Source organism: Pogoniulus pusillus, chromosome 8 (genome assembly GCF_015220805.1).
Source record: "Pogoniulus pusillus isolate bPogPus1 chromosome 8, bPogPus1.pri, whole genome shotgun sequence".
Taxonomy (NCBI): Eukaryota; Metazoa; Chordata; class Aves; order Piciformes; family Lybiidae; genus Pogoniulus; species Pogoniulus pusillus.
The window spans coordinates 529555-544366 of NC_087271.1; the positions used below are offsets into that span (position 1 = coordinate 529555).

The window sequence follows — 14812 nt, forward strand, 5'->3', positions numbered from 1 at the left end:
GATCCTGCAGTTTACTCTGCTCGATGGACTGGTGGGGGAGTGGTGGGCAGCAGGACTGCAAAGTTTGGAGCACCCCTGTCACACCCACCTCCAGCTGCCTCAATCCCACAGCCAGCTCCAGGGAGAAGGGTCCTGCTGGCTGGGGGCAGGTGGGAGCAGCCTGCCCTTACCAGCCGTTCCTAGAGCCTTCCACACCCAATGCAACACTCTGGGGCCAGTTTAGCAACCCATCACCATTTTTCTTCTTCCCTTAGGAGAGAAATCCTGGCAGGCTGCGGCCCCCTGCTCCGAGCAGCCCTCCTCTGCACAAAAGCACCCAGCGCCTTGCTGCTCTTGGCTGCTGATTCCTGCCGAGAGGCAAGAGTTCGGAGAGGCAGGTCTGGGACCCTAAGAGTGGGAGGGCTCTGTGCCAGCTGCTTGCTGTGCCCATCGCTGACTTCCTGCACAGCATCATGTGCCACCAAAGCGCCCTGCCATGGTGCAGTGGGCAGGGCTGCAGGAGGACGGCACAGGGAACAGTGCCAGAAAAGCCAGGAAGCTTTAGCAAAGCAAAGGCCGTGAAGAGAGCTGGAGATTTGCAGGCCAGCACTCCAGGAGGGATCTGAGAGTCTTTTGCAGGACACGATGCCATCAAGAGACAGTTTCAAGGCCCTGATTTAGTAGGAGTCTAAGTAAACACGTCGGAGCTGGTATCTAAAAACAGAGTATGGGTCTGTTTTGCAGGGGAGTGGGATGTAATGAGATGGCAGCGTCTCTAGAGGCTGCCCCTGCTGTAATTCATGCCTTGAGGCAGCCAGCCGAGGGGAGGAGGAGGACTAAGCAGCAGGCAGAACTGATGGGCTGCTCCCAGCAGCTTTGTTTTAATTAATTTCCAGAGCACTCCCTGTAATGGAGCAGGCAGCTCCCTCCAAGCCTCCTTCCACCCGCTGCTGCCCCTGCTCTCGTGCTTGTGCCAGCCTGCGGCGTGGGGCAGCAGGGTGGGCTGGAAGCCAGCCCTGCTTCTTCAGGCCCTCAGGCTTTTTGGTTAAAGTGTGCAGGGACTGTTGCTGGTTTTAGATGGGAGACTTCCCCTGGAGGGCTCCGATGCCTGCAACGTGGGCACGCATATTTGTCAGGGCCTTTCCTTTCCCCCTTTCTGTTGACTTTCTGCTTGTCCCTGCTGCCAGGGGTCAGCTGCAGCTTTGGCTGGACTTTGCTAAAGTCCACCCCAAAGGGCTGGTTATCAGGTGCTGACGCAGTGCCCTGTCCTGAGATAAAAGCGGGGTGAAAATTGGGTTTGCAGCCCAGTTGGGTACCTGGTGGGGCTGGGGCTGTGTCAGCTCCAAGGCTCCTCCTGGATAAGCAGCCTTGTGAAGCTACTGACAGCAGTAACATCAACTCAGCGTCAAACCTGAGGGTGGCTTGGCTGCCATGGAGGCTCCTGTCCCCAGCCAGGACACCATGGTGACTGCCACAGAGCCCTCTGACACCATCAAACTGCTGCATCTGCTTTGCCTCTCCACCTCCTGGGGAATGCAGATCTGGGTGACCTTCGTGGCTGGTAGGTCAAAGTCTGTGCATGCTGCTGTGGTTCTCTGCCTGGCTGGGGAGGCCCAAGGCGGGGGGCTTGCCCGAGGACCTACCTGCTCTCCCCTCCTGCAGGGTTTGTGATGGGCAGCCACCTCCCTCGCCACACCTTCGGCTTCATCCAGCGCGAGCTCTTCCCCTACTACTTCCACACTGGCTCTGCTTGTGCCTTCTTCAACCTGACTCTGTTTGCCATGCACCATCCCAGTGAGCTGCTCAGTGACAAACAACAGACTCAGGTAAGCCTCCCACTTCAAAACAGGAGCTGGTTGTAGCCCAAACCCATTCCTCCACACGGTCCCACTTGGCTTTGCTCCACTGAGGCTGCTTTGTGAGTGATGAGGAGGTCCACATAGGGCTTTGGTTAAAAGAAACCAGGTAGCATCCAGACTGCAGAGGATGGGGGGAAGCAGTGCAAGCCACCATGCGCCTGAGATATCCACGGCAGGCTTTGCTCCCTGCAGACCATCATCTTCCTCGTTTGTGTGGCTGCCTCTGTACTGAACACGCAGTGGTTTGGGCGGGCCACCTCCGACATTGTGGCAGACATGCACCTCATGGAGCGCAGCCACGGCCTTGGCCAGGCCACCCGCAAGTCCTGCCAGCAGCTGTGTGCCTCCAACCCCAGCTACAAGCAGCTGTGCCAGCAGTTTACCCTCTACCATGCTCTGTCTTCCCTCTGCAACTTCTGCTGCATCGTGTGCAACGGCCTGAGCCTCTACTACCTGGCTTCTGCTCTACCTGCCCTGTGAGCGCCAGGCAGAAGCAGCACTCTGGGCAGAGGGAGCCACATCCTGCTGCCTCGCTGTGAAGTAACCCTGAGCTTCGGAGATTAAATGTCATCATCCTCAGATGGAGATACTTTTACCTGTATTTGTGCATGGTGCAGAAAGTTAGGGAATGGAAATGATCTCTTCAGGGCTGTTGGGCATGAGAAAACTCCTCCATGATCTAAGGAGGAGGGTTTATGGCTGAGCAGCTTTTTAATGCCCAGTGCACCAGACGTGTCCAGCGCTGCAGTGTGCTCCTGCAGTCAGAGAGAGACTGCAGGAGAGGGAGAAATGAGAGATTTAGAACTGCTTGTAATTAAGTGCTGAAAGCTAATACAGAAGCACAGAAGCAGCTGGCTGCTGGCTGCAGCAGTCAGGGCAGCAGACAAGACTGTTAGATTTGGGTTTGGAGTTGCTGTTTGTCCTTCTCTTGTAGCGTTTCATGAGGTGGGAAGAGTTACTGTCTCATCTACTGGGCAGAAGTCAGTCTACTTAAAACAGACATGTTTAACGCCAGGTTCGATAGGACAGTCAGTAAGGTAGTAAAAAGGGTCAGTAAAACACGGCTCCAAACCCAGGGCTCTGCTTTACCTTGGTCAAGCAGCAGAGCCAAGCGGTGAAAAAGCAGCAGCAGCTTACCCCAGGCAGGAACCTGACTGCATCCAGCCTGCTGCACCGAGGCAGGTATCTCCCCAGACCACTGCTGTTAAAACCCAGCAGCTAGAGGCCACCTCCAAGGCAGCCAGCGATTTGTCACAGGTAAGTAGCACATTCCCAGCTGCTGTCGCTCCAACTGCAGCCATTGTTTGGCACTGCTTCAGGTTTATTTCAAAAGCACAGGCAGCCTGTGCTAGACAGGACCTTCTGCAAGCCAGCTGGGTTTCTCTTTAAGCAAATAATCCCCTCTGGTAAGCCCTTCGTTCTCCTGTGCTGCCTTCCTGGAAGTCTCCCTGCGTGCCAAGAGCATTTCTCAAGGCGTTTTGGTTCCAGCAGGAGCGTGCAGGCTGCAGCTGGGACGCCAAGCAGCAGCTCCTGCAGAGGACTGCTCTTCACTCCTGGCTCACGGCAGCCGATGCACCTTCTTGCCACAGAAATACTTCTCAGAGAAAGGAGAGTGCTTTACAAGCGCCAAAACTGCTGGGGTCCCAGCCTTCACAAAATACCTGCGAGGATTAAAAGGAGTCCCTTGGCTTCCTTGGAGCTGGCCAAGTGTCACGCAGAGCAAGCGACTTCCTCCCGCCTCGGGAGGGCCAACCTGCCCCGGGGCTGGGGAGAAGCCATCTGCTGGCCGGCAGAGCCTCTCGCAGCCAGGGCTGCGCACATCCGACTGGGACTGGTTTGCCAATCAACAACTCTTCCAACAGCCACTTCTAATTAAAGCACCTATTATTCTCCCTCTGGAAGGAGGTTTCTTTTGCAGCTGCCCTTACAGCTTGAAATCTGAGGGCCTGTGCACGCTGCTGAGTTTTATGGAGCGACAGCTCAGAGCCAGAGCTCTGCTCCTACTGCGACAGACCAAGGCCCTTCCCCAGCCAGCTACGAGGCAGTGCAAGTTAACAGCACGGGCTTCACAGTAACCCTCTGGCTGCACAAACAACAAATGCTTCTGTCTCAAGAACTACACAACACTTTAAAGCCTGTTTCAGAGTGAAGCTGCAGCACGCTGTGCTGGGCACTGCTCACACAGCGTTGTTAACAGTGAGAGCACTGTTAACCTTCCACACGCTCTCTTTATCAGCTGCTGCTTTTTGGGGTTTAAAGTAGTACTCTGGAGATGGGATCTGAAACTGTCCTTCTGTGCTGCTAACTGGGTGTAGCCCAATTCCCCACCCCCCATCCAGTCCTGGAAAGAGTTGTTCTTTTTTTGGGGGGGAGGAATAAATATGTAAGTCACTAAAGCCAGGCATACAATCCATACACCTTCCACCTTCAAGAGACAGGGCTATTAAACCAGAGGAGAGTCAGGGCTATTAAACCAGAGAATGGGCTGCACCAAAAGCCCAAGGCTCACACTTTGTTTGCCTTGGTGCTCTCTCTGGACATGAACAGCTACAACCTCACCTTTCGTGCTGCAGCACTTGTAGCAAAGTGTGTCCTGGGTTCAGCTCGTACATTTCTGCTCTTTCTTCATCTTCAAAATAGAGCTGAGAAAAACAATGGGAGGGTTGTTACACACCTAAGGGGCATGAAGGAAACTACTGAATGCACTAACAGCCTAGCTACTAGAGGTTTATCAAACTTCTGCAGCCTGCACCAGCTGTGTGGGTGCCAGCTCAGCAATGTGGAAACTCCTCTGTGCAAATTCCAAGCCTTCCCTGTATAAACCAGAAACCAGTGTAGCTTCCTCTCACAGTGGCAGCAGGCAGGCAAAACCATACTGCCTGCTCCCATACTTCACAGAGGAGCAAAACAAATCTGTGGGCTGACTTTCATACAGGTGAAACACAGCAACAGAATGAGCTACACTGAGCAGGTTTGAAAGTAGCTGAACAACCAGAGTAGATCTGAGATCCTAATTCAGCAGGTGCACCTTAGGCTGTATGGACAGAGCTTAACTTCCAGGGTCAAGCACACAGCCACTGTCCTTCTGGACCTGGCTGCTCACTGCACGAAGGGCTGTGCTGCTGCCTGGCACCTGGTGACACTCAAGAGGAAAATGAATAATAAACACCTGCACCCAACTGCTGAACACTTCTCAAAACCTCCTGCAGCCACAACCAGCTCACATCCCACCTCTGCTGTAGTCTAAACAGACATGGGTTGTCCCGATGGGATGCAGTGCTGGAGTACAACCAGTTAGTCCTGGAAAGAACCTGGGGTTTTAACAGCAGATTTCTATCTGTATCAAGCAGCTTCCCAATGCAGTGGAAACAAACAGGCAGCCTACAGCCTGATGGCCTCAATGACCACTGCTAAGATGGGAATCTTGGAAATACCTACAAACACCTCCTGCTAAATACGCTGTCACAGAATGGCTTAGGTTGGAAGGGACCTCAGAGCTCATCTGCTCCAACTTGCCCCCACCTCTCAACTAGACTCAGTTGCTCAAGGCCTCATCCAACCTGGCCTTCAGCACCCCCAGGGAGGATGTGCCAGAGTCTCACCATCCTCTTAGTGAAGAACTTCTTCCTCAGCTCCAGTCTAACCCTGCTCTGCCTCAGCTCCAAACCATTCCCCCTTGGCCTGTCTCTAGACACCCTGATGAGAAGTCCCTCTGCAGCCTTCTGTAGGATCCCTTCAGCTCTTGGCAGGCAGCTCTAAGGTCCCTCCAGAGTCTTCTCTTCTTCAGGCTGCACACCCCCAGCTCCCTCAGCCTGTGCTCATAGCAGAGGTGCTGCAGCCCTTGGATCATTTTTGTGGCCTCCTCTGGACACCCTCCAACAGCTGTGTGTCCTTCTCATGATGGGGACAGCAGAACTGGATTCTCTACCTGTGGCAGTGGCAAAGAACCTTCATTTTCATCAATGAGCTCTGTCTCCCTGTCAGCACATCTGGGAAATGTCAGAGTTTTAAAGTGGGTGCAGCTCTCCACATGCTTATGTCACAGCCAGGCACGGTGAACAAATAATGAAGGCACTCCATTCACACACTCAAACCCTGGCTCTTTCCTCACTCAGAAAAGGAAAACAAACCAAACCACAACAACCCTGAAACAGAAGGAAAGTCAATCTCCTCACCTCCAGACTGCTGGGAAGGTATTTTCTTTCTAAATCCCAAGGAGGTAACTCAGCAAACATCACCATTAAATGATCAATAAACCTGGAAGCCAAAGTGTACTTGGTTAGCTTAGACAAGGTGTTCAGCTTCAGCAGTTTGTTCAGTTTCAGGTGAATGGTAGCAAAAACACATCAGCAAGTTAGACACCAAACTTGACTGTAAGCTTAGGTCACCTTCAAACTCATCCCCTTCCCAAAGACACCAAGCCCCTGCTGTTAACTCCTCCTGGCCACGAAAAGGGGCAGTGAACGCAGCCACACAAGAATCGCAGCTTTGCCAGTCTTAAGCCCTGAGCTTATTGAGGTCTGAGGAATGCATTAGCTCCCCACGCAGAGCAACAGCAACAAACCCCAAGCTTGTCTGACCTTGCAAGAGCAGAAGCTGAAGCTAACCTGAAGAGAAGTGCAAACCCTGCTCAGTCTGAAAGGTCTGCAGCACTCCAGCCAGGCCTGCTGTAAGCCCTAAGGAAACTTTGGGGCCAGCTGGTGGTTACAAGAGGTCCCTTTTGGAAGCCTTTTAGAAGGTCTAAGTTCAACCTTCTTTCCAAAACTCCCATACTGGGAGGGCTTTGAAAGAGCAGCCTGCCAAACCCCTGCAATCCAGGCACGTGGATGGCTCACCTGTGCTGTTGGCTGCTGGTCTATGCTCCCCTCTGCAAGCCTCTTCCATCAGACTGGCTGTGTGATTGGCTGTTTCTCTGCACCCTCGTGTTTTATTTTGGCCCTCACAGCTTTTGTCTGGCATCTTTTAAAGCTACATTTATAAATCACAGACTCACAGAATGTCAGGGGCTGGAAGGGACCTCCAAAGCTCAGCCAGTCCAACCCCTGCCAGAGCAGCATCACCCAGAGCAGGTCACACAGGAGCACATCCAGGCAGGGTTTGAATATCTCCAGAGAGGGAGACTCCACAACCTCCCTGGGCAGCCTGTGGCAGGCTCTGTCACCCTCACAGGGAAAAAAAATCCTCCTCTTTATATGGAACTTCCTAGCCTCAGCTTCTACCCAGTGCCCCTTGTGCTGTCATTGGACATCACCCAGCAGAGCCTGGCTCCAGCCTGTGTCACTCACCTGCACATCTTTGTAACCTCTCAGTGTCCTCCTCTCCCAGCAGCACAGCCCCAGCTCCCTCAGGCTCTCCTCCTAACAGAGCTGTTCCATTCCCTTCAGCATCTTTGTGGCTCTGCACTGGACTCTCTCCAGCAGTCCTGTGTCCCTCTTGAACTGGGGGGCCCAGAACTGGACACAGGACTCCAGATGCAGCCTCACCAGGGCAAAGCAGAGAACAATCACAGAGTTGGCAAAGACCTTGGGAGGTCATCTGCTGCAACCTCCTGCTAAAAAGCAGGGCCAGATGGGAGATGAGAAGCCTGGAGCTGCTTCATTAGCATGGCAGTGTATCCCTTGCTGTCTGTTCTCATCTTCCCAAACGCCTCCCTTATGCAAGGGGCTGCTGACAGTGCACTCACCTGGAGTTCTCGTGGAAAGCTGCAATGAAGTCTGTTTGCTCATGCTCAGGGTACAGAAAGAGGACAGGCCAGTTCAGGCTGCCATCAGCATCTAAGTGCACCTTGGCCCCGGTGGCACTGTCACAGTGGAACCCATCTAAGGATATCTCAGCCAGGCCACCTGATATTTCCTCTTCTTCACTGGAAGGCTCAAGAGCCAGCTTGATATTTCTTTCCTGGAGGGCAAGGAAGGGAAAAATACAGAACCTCAACCAAAACACAGAACAGGTATGGTGGGGAGAACAAGGGTGAAAAAAGGGCAGCTGGTAAAAGGACTGCTGGCTCTCAGACTGCCACCAAAAGCCCTCCTGCAGTATGAGATTCAGGTGACTCTGCCCAGCAGCATCCGGAACCTCAGCCAGACGTCCCTCTTGGAGCCCCCTCACAGCCTCCTCACAGAGCACGGGAGAGGTGGGAACCCCGAGGAGCCCGACATGTGGGGAAAGGATGCATCTGAAATCCTCTCCTTTGGGGCCTAGCAGGGATAACTTCAGGGGACACCTCCACACACCAGCTCCTGAAAACATCCACTTTTGCAGAGAGCTGAGGAAAGCTCACTCTTGTCTTTGGAAAGACAACTGCAGAAGAGGAGATCTAACTTTACCTAATAGCCTAAAATACTTGAAAGGAGCTCAAACATTTGCCAGGAAAGGAGAGGATCCAGAACTGATTCTCTCCTCCACACTCCTGGATGGATATCAAATAAAGCTCATTAGCAGCAGAGAAAGCAGGGTTCACTGGGGCAGTGTTCCTGAGACCTCTCTTAGATGCTCAGTGCATCTCCTAGCACAAGCTTCATACTCTGCATTACAGCTGTCACCTGAAACACGGAGAACACTGAGGGGGTGGCTGACACCCACCAGGCTGTGCTGCCATCCAACCAGATCTGGACAGGCTGAGTGTTGGAGGAAGGCAAAACACATGAAGTTCAATAAGGACAAGTGCAGGGTCCTGCATCTGGGGAGGAATAGCAACAGGCACCAGCACGGGTTGGGGCTGCCCTGCTGGAGTGCAGCTCCGTGGACAAAGACCTTGGAGGGCTGGTGGGCAGCAAGTTCTGCATGGGCAGCAATGTGCCCTTGTGGCCAAGAGAGCCAGTGGCAGATGGGGGGCATCAGGAGAAGTGTGGCCAGCAGGGCTGGGGAGGTTCTGCTCCCCCTCTACTCTGCCTTGCTGAGACCACACCTGGAACACTGTGTCCAGTTTTGGGCTCCCCAGTTCAGCAGAGACAGAGACCTGCTGGGGAGAGGCCAGCAGAGGGCCACGAGGGTGAGTGGGGGACTTGAGCATCTCCCCTGTGGAGAGAGGCTGAGAGCCCTGGGGCTGTTTAGGCTGGAGAGGAGAAGGCTGAGAGGAGATCTGAGCAATGGGTACAGATGTCTGAGGGGTGGGGGTCAGTGGTTGGGCCAAGCTCTTTTTGGTGCTCAGCAGCAGTAAGCCAAGGAGCAAGAGCTGCAAACTGGAGCAGAGAAGGTTTCAGCCCAACAGGAGGAGAAACTTCTTTGGAGTGAGGGTGCCAGAGCCCTGGAGCAGGCTGCCCAGAGAGGCTGTGGAGTCTCCTTCTCTGGAGACTTTGCAAACCCTCCTGGATGCGCTCCTGTGTGAGCTACCCTAGGGGATGCTGCCTGGGCAGGGAGGTTGGACTGGATGATCCCTGGAGGTCCTCCCCAGCCTCTAAGGTTCTGTGATGCTGTGAATAGTGCTGTGGGTACAGCTGTGCAGTTAAGGAGAATCATGGTTTAAACCCATTTTGGCTCTAGCCCCTAAAAACCTGTGTGTGAGAACAACCTCTTAGAGACCAACCGAAAAAACACCCCAGGAAAACAAACCCCACAAACCAAGCCCCTCCTTGACTCACCTTTATCGCTGCAAGCAAGATTTCCTTCTGGCACTGCTCCTTCTTCTCCATCGCCTTGGCTCTCCTTGCGTCCCGCTCCTCAGCTCGCTACACAGGAGAGAAGGTTACACCTCGGGCACACGCAGCAGGTCAGCGCCCACCACTGCTCCAAGCTGCCACAGAGTGGAGGAATCCATTCCCAGCTCCAAAGGGTCCCCTCTGTCTCTCTCTCTCTCACATCTCCACAACACACAAGATGTGGAACCACCCCCCAGCTCTGTTTGGGGATAGTATAGAAGCACAGAAGGGCTCAGGTTGGAAGGAACCTCAAAGCTCATCCAGTTCCAACCCCCCTGCCATAGGCAGGGACACCTCCCACTAGTGATCCACTAGAATAGGTCACTCAAGGCCTCATCCACCCTGGTGCTGAACACCTCCCTGGGCAACCTGTGCCAGTGTCTCACCACCCTCACTGCCAAGAACCCTTTCCTAACATCCAGTTGATTACATTGCCCACAGACCTGTACAGGCATTCTACAACCAAGCATCCCAAGGTGCTCCTTGACACAAAGCAGGTGACAGGCACTGGCAGATGCTCAGCTGCCTTACTGTTTACCTTTAATTTGTCAGCTTTAGCTCTTGTTTCCACGAGCTTTCTCTCTTTGGCATCTATTTGCAAGCCCTCCTCACACCACGCTATTGCCTCGGAGAAGTTCTTCAGCTCCACGTGGCAGAGAGCTCCTGGGAGGATGAAGATTTTCAGTTTCCAATGTACAACTTGCACACACACAGAGCAGTGGTTATCAAGGCAGTGTCAGCCCTTCTGCTTTCCAGAGGCATATCCAGCAGCACAAGCTACTGTTTTTAAGTCTCACATTGCTAAGACCTAAAATATTTCTCATATCGTTTGCTCACTCAGCCACAAGAATCAGCAGAACTATGCCAGAAGTGCCTGCTCCAAGCAAAATGCTGGCTATACTGACTGCAGAATCACAGAATCAGTCAGGGTTGGAAGGGACCACAAGAATTGTCCAGTTCTAACCCCCCCTGCCATGGGCAGGGGCACCCTAGCTCAGGTTGCCCACAGCCTCATCCAGCCTGGCCTTGAACACCTCCAGGGATGGGGCCTCAACCACCTCCTTGGGCAACCCAGTCCAGGCTCTCACCACTCTCATGCTGAAGAACTTTCTCCTCACCTCCCATCTGAATCTCCCCACCTCCAGCTTTGCTCCATTCCCCCTAGTCCAGTCACTACCATGACTGAGGGACATGCTTTAGTCATGGCTTGATAGTGATGAGTCAAGGGTTGGACTTATTGTAAAGGTCTCTCCTAACCAAAAAAGGTTCATGACTATAGAATAGAATGGCCTGGGCTGGAAGGCACCTCCAAAGCTCACCCAGTACAACTTCCCCTACAGTCAGCAGAGACATCCTCAATCGGATCAGGATGCCCAGAGCCCTGTCCAGCCTCATCTTGAGAGATCTGCAGGGATGGGGCCTCAACCACCTTCTTGGGGAACCTGCTCCAGTGTTCCACTACCCTCACGGTGCAGAACTTGTTCCTAACATCCAGTCTAAATCTGCTGTAATCTAGTTTGAAGCCATTGCCCCTGGTCCTGTCACTGCAGGCCTTTGTAATCAGTCTCTCTGCAGCCTTCTTGAAGACCCTTCAGGTACAGGCAGGCTGCTCTTAGGTCTCCCTGAAGCCTTCTCTTCTCCAGGATGAACACCCCCAGCTCCCTCAGCCTGTCCTCATAGCAGAGGTGCTCCAGCCCTCTGGTGATTTTTGTGGCCCTCCTCTGGACCTTCTCCATCAGGCTCATGCCCTTCCTCTGTCGACAGCCCCAGAGCTGGACACAGTACTGCAGGTGAGGTCTCACCAGAGCAGAGTAAATCCCCTCTCTGGCTCTGCTGGCAGTGCACCTTCTGATGCAGCCCAGGATGCGACTGGCCTTTTGGGCCTGCTCATGTCCAGCTTCTCATCCACCAGCATCCCCAAGTCCTTCTCAGCAGGGCTGCTTCCTATCACCTCAGCCTCTATTGATAGTGAGGACTGTTTCAGCCCAGGGGCAGAGCCCTGCACTTGCTCGCTTTGAACCTCCTCTATCATTAAACAAACTTATCAGCACCTGGTTCACAAACATAAAATGGTGATTATCATGGAGGGAGGGAGGACTGCTGGAGGAAAAACACAACCCTCCAAAAACTGGTATGGTGAATAACACACTAATACAGCAGGAGTCATGCTGTGCTCTGTGAAACAGGCCCAGCAAAGAGCAACAAGAGTGCTGTGACCTGAAACCCAAAGCAAAGGCAGAGCTCTGGCTCGGGAGAGACAGCACAGTGAAAAGACGAGACAAAACGGACAGTGCAGAAAGCACTTCTCTGCGAGGGCTGCTGTTCAAACGCCAGGTGTGATGCCCACTCACAGCAGTGTAAGGCTTACAAACGCCGCTCCTTACCGTGAGAAGCAAAGCAACACCCAACTACTGCCTGCTCCGGGCCTTGCAAACAGCAACAACGTCCTAAGTAAAGCTAACATGTGCATTGTTACGCTCCTTGGCCTCCTCGAGGTGGAGAATCCGTTAGCTCTCTTACCTCTGATGATTGCTTTGAGATGGGTGGGCTTCAGCTTTCTGGCTTGGATGGCATCTCTGAGAGCCGAGCGGTAGTTACCTGCGGAGCAAGCAAAACCCATCAGAAGCTCTGCAGTTACGTTTCAAACCCAGCTAGGTCTCCAGATGGCAGAACAGCTGATGTGGTGGCTCCGTGATGCCACCACTGTGGAGCGAGCGAAGGAAGAGCCAGCAAACTCAGAGCAGGGAGTCCACCACACAAACAAGCGCGGACAAGCCAACGCCTGCCTGCAACACACAAGAGCATTACAAGGCCAAGAACATCTCCCTTGCTGCCCGAGTACTGGTGGCAGGATGGGTGGCTGCTCGAGGAGGACATGGCCAGCAAAGAGTGACAGGATGTACTGCTTCAACGGAGTTCTGAGGTCGGGGCATTCCCCCCCAGTTCCAGTCCACCCCGTGAATGGAGAGCCCCTGCTCTGCCCTCTCCTGGAGCTGAGGCTTGAGCAGCAGGCAGGGAACAGCAGCACCAACCCTTGCACGCAGCTGTGCTCTGAAGTGCGCCAGACCTTCAGGCTTCGAGGCGCCTTTTTCTCCCGAATGAGCCATGTAGTGTGCTCTACGACAAGACAACAACCCCAAACGGCAGGAGAAGCCAAGGCGGAGCGCAGAGCCTCCCTCCCAGCCGCAGTGGGGGCAGGACGGGGCCCATCCTACCCAGGTGGAACTGCGCCGCGCCTCGGTTCGTGTGCAGCACAGCGTTCAGCTCGGGGTCCCCGCACCGCCGCTGCAGCCCCTCGCTGTAGGCGACGACGGCTCTCTTGTAGTCCTTCTCCTTGAAGTAGTCGTTCCCTTCGTTCTTGTACATCTTGGCCAGCTCTGCAGGGGAGGGAGGCAGGGGACAGCACCCGAGCGTGAGCCGCCGCTCTCCGCATGGCCGCGGCCGGACGGGCAGACGGAGAGCCCAGCCCAGGCTGCGCACCTGCGGGGCTCTGCTCCTCGTCGAACAGGAGGGACTGCAGGCAGGCCAGGTCGGGCTGCCGCTCCGCGTCGATCTCCGCCGGGCACCGCTTCATGAACATGGGGATGGCCTCCAGCTCCTGCGGGCAGACACGCACTGTCGCTCGGCCCGGCCCGGTCCCCGCACCCCCGGCCCCGCCGCCTCACCTCCTCCCAGGTGTCGGGGTGGAAGGCGCCCCGGTACCGCGCCGCGCCGCCCCGCCCCGGCCTCCGCCATGCTGCCGCCGCCGCGGCCCGCCCCGCGCCTTCCGGCCCGGCCCCGCCGCCCCCGCCCGGCGCCCAGCCCCGGGGACCGCAGGCGGGCCGGAGCTGCCCGGGGCGGGGAGAACGGCGAGGTGACCTCCTCGGGCCCGGGAGCCGGCGGTCACCCCCCATGGCCAGTGAGCAACCCCGCGGCCCGGGCACAGAGCCGGGGAACGGGTCGGGGTGGAAGGGACCACGCAGCTCAGCTGCCTCCGAGCCCCTGCCACGGCGGCGACACCTCCCACTGGAACAGGTCGCTCAAGGACTCATGCAGCCCGATCCGGAACACCTCCAGGGAGGCTGTGGAGCACAGAAGCACCCAATCTTTGGCCACGTTGGGCGATTCTGTGCTCCACAACCTCCCTGGGCAACCTGTGCCAGAGTCTCACCACCCTCACTCCAAACAACCCTTTCCTAACAGCCAGTTTCCATCTCCCCTCTGCCACTTCAAACCCATTCCTCCTCATCCTCTCATTACCAGACCTTGTCCATAGTCCCTCCCCAGCCCTCCTGGAGCCCCCTTCAGATCCTGCAAGGCCACTCCAAGGTCTCCTCCAAGCCTTCTCTTCTCCAGCCTGCACAGCCTCAACTCTCTCAGCCTGTGCTCAGAGCAGAGCTGCTGCAGCCCTCTCAGCATCTTGGTGGCCTCCTCTGCACTGCCTCCAACACTTCCATGTCCTTCCTATGTTGGGGGCTCCAGAGCTGCCCCCCAGGACTGCAGGTGGAGTGTGAGGAGAGCAGAGCCAAGGGGCAGAATCCCCTCCCTTGCCCTGCTGCTTGCCCCCCGGTCTTTGCAGGTGCCCAAATGTCCTGTTCCCCTCCCAAGCTGAGGCTGCAATCCCAACATCACCCCCAAGCCCGGCAGATGCAGGCATCCTGTCAGCTGCACCAACCTGCCGGGCAGAGGCAGATGTCTGACGTGTGTCTCCATTCCAATTCCTGCAGTCACAGCCCCCAGCACTTTCCAGGTGAAGGCTCTGGTGTCCACTATGCTGCTTTCATTAACACTCACCTTTGCAGAACCTGGCTGCCCCTGAAGACAAGATGCGAGCAGAGGAAAGGCACCTTCCTTCCTCTCCTTTAAATCCCTCATGCTGACCACTCAGAAGCTGTAAAGGAGAAGGGCAAGCCCCCCTGCTCCCTCTCCTGCAGCCTCAGCTGTTGTGTGCTCAACAGAGGCCATGTCTGCCATGACTGGGCAGTGAGGGCCAAGCCATGGGTGCACAGGGCAGTAAAAGCAGCTTATGGAGGCTTGTAGTCAGAGGAAGAAACACTCCTGGTCCCATGGGGAATGTGGGCTGAGCCCAGCTCAGCCTCAGCGTGGTTGCAAGACATCAGGTCACAGCATAGCAGAGGTTGGAAGGGGGCTTTAGAAATCATCACACCCGACCCTCCTGCTAAAGCAAATCCACCTAAAGCAGGCTTCCCAAGACTGCATCCAGGCAGGTTGTGAGTATCTCCAGAGGAGACTCCTGAACCTTTCTGGGCAGCCTGTCCCAGTGCTCTGCCACCCTCACAGCAAAGAAGTTTTTACTTGTGTTCAGACAGAACGTCCTGTTCCACCCCAAACTCAGTG

The 14812-nt window shown here is 55.2% G+C and overlaps 2 protein-coding genes across 3 annotated transcripts; one reads left to right on the plus strand and one right to left on the minus strand.

Moving 5' to 3' along the window:
• The first annotated feature begins 1346 nt into the window (after positions 1–1346).
• On the plus strand, positions 1347–2411 carry TMEM205 (transmembrane protein 205). Its single transcript, XM_064146914.1, has 3 exons — positions 1347–1540; positions 1642–1805; positions 2031–2411. Exons 1-3 carry the CDS (start codon positions 1411–1413, stop codon positions 2316–2318), a joined length of 582 nt encoding a protein of 193 aa, XP_064002984.1. The 5' UTR covers positions 1347–1410; the 3' UTR covers positions 2319–2411.
• A 713-nt stretch (positions 2412–3124) lies between these two features.
• TTC4 (tetratricopeptide repeat domain 4) lies at positions 3125–14792 on the minus strand. Of its 2 annotated transcripts, none has more exons than XM_064146912.1 (10): positions 14249–14792; positions 12956–13073; positions 12691–12852; positions 11996–12073; positions 10014–10138; positions 9419–9505; positions 7522–7736; positions 6014–6095; positions 4398–4480; positions 3125–3499 (listed from the first exon to the last, which is right to left on the minus strand). In XM_064146912.1, the coding sequence occupies exons 1-10, from the start codon at positions 14327–14329 to the stop codon at positions 3397–3399; spliced, it is 1134 nt and encodes a 377-aa protein (XP_064002982.1). In that variant the 5' UTR covers positions 14330–14792; the 3' UTR covers positions 3125–3396. The 2 variants fall into 2 exon arrangements, with proteins under 2 accessions (XP_064002982.1, XP_064002983.1); XM_064146913.1 differs by lacking the exon at positions 14249–14792 and adding an exon at positions 13141–13227.
• Positions 14793–14812: the final 20 nt, after the last annotated feature.

Excerpts from the sequence above, each read along its gene's own strand:
- TMEM205 (XM_064146914.1), top strand. The coding sequence starts at position 1,411 with ATGGAGGCTCCTGTCCCCAGCCAGGACACCATGGTGACTGCCACAGAG. Across the intron at positions 1,541-1,641 it reads CTGGGTGACCTTCGTGGCTG|GGTTTGTGATGGGCAGCCAC; the intron begins GTAGGTCAAAGT and ends CCCCTCCTGCAG. Across the intron at positions 1,806-2,030 it reads GTGACAAACAACAGACTCAG|ACCATCATCTTCCTCGTTTG; the intron begins GTAAGCCTCCCA and ends TGCTCCCTGCAG.
- TTC4 (XM_064146912.1), bottom strand. The coding sequence starts at position 14,329 with ATGAGGGATTTAAAGGAGAGGAAGGAAGGTGCCTTTCCTCTGCTCGCA. Across the intron at positions 4,481-6,013 it reads ACCTTCCCAGCAGTCTGGAG|CTCTATTTTGAAGATGAAGA; the intron begins GTGAGGAGATTG and ends TGTTTTTCTCAG. Across the intron at positions 3,500-4,397 it reads CAAGTGCTGCAGCACGAAAG|GTATTTTGTGAAGGCTGGGA; the intron begins GTGAGGTTGTAG and ends TAATCCTCGCAG.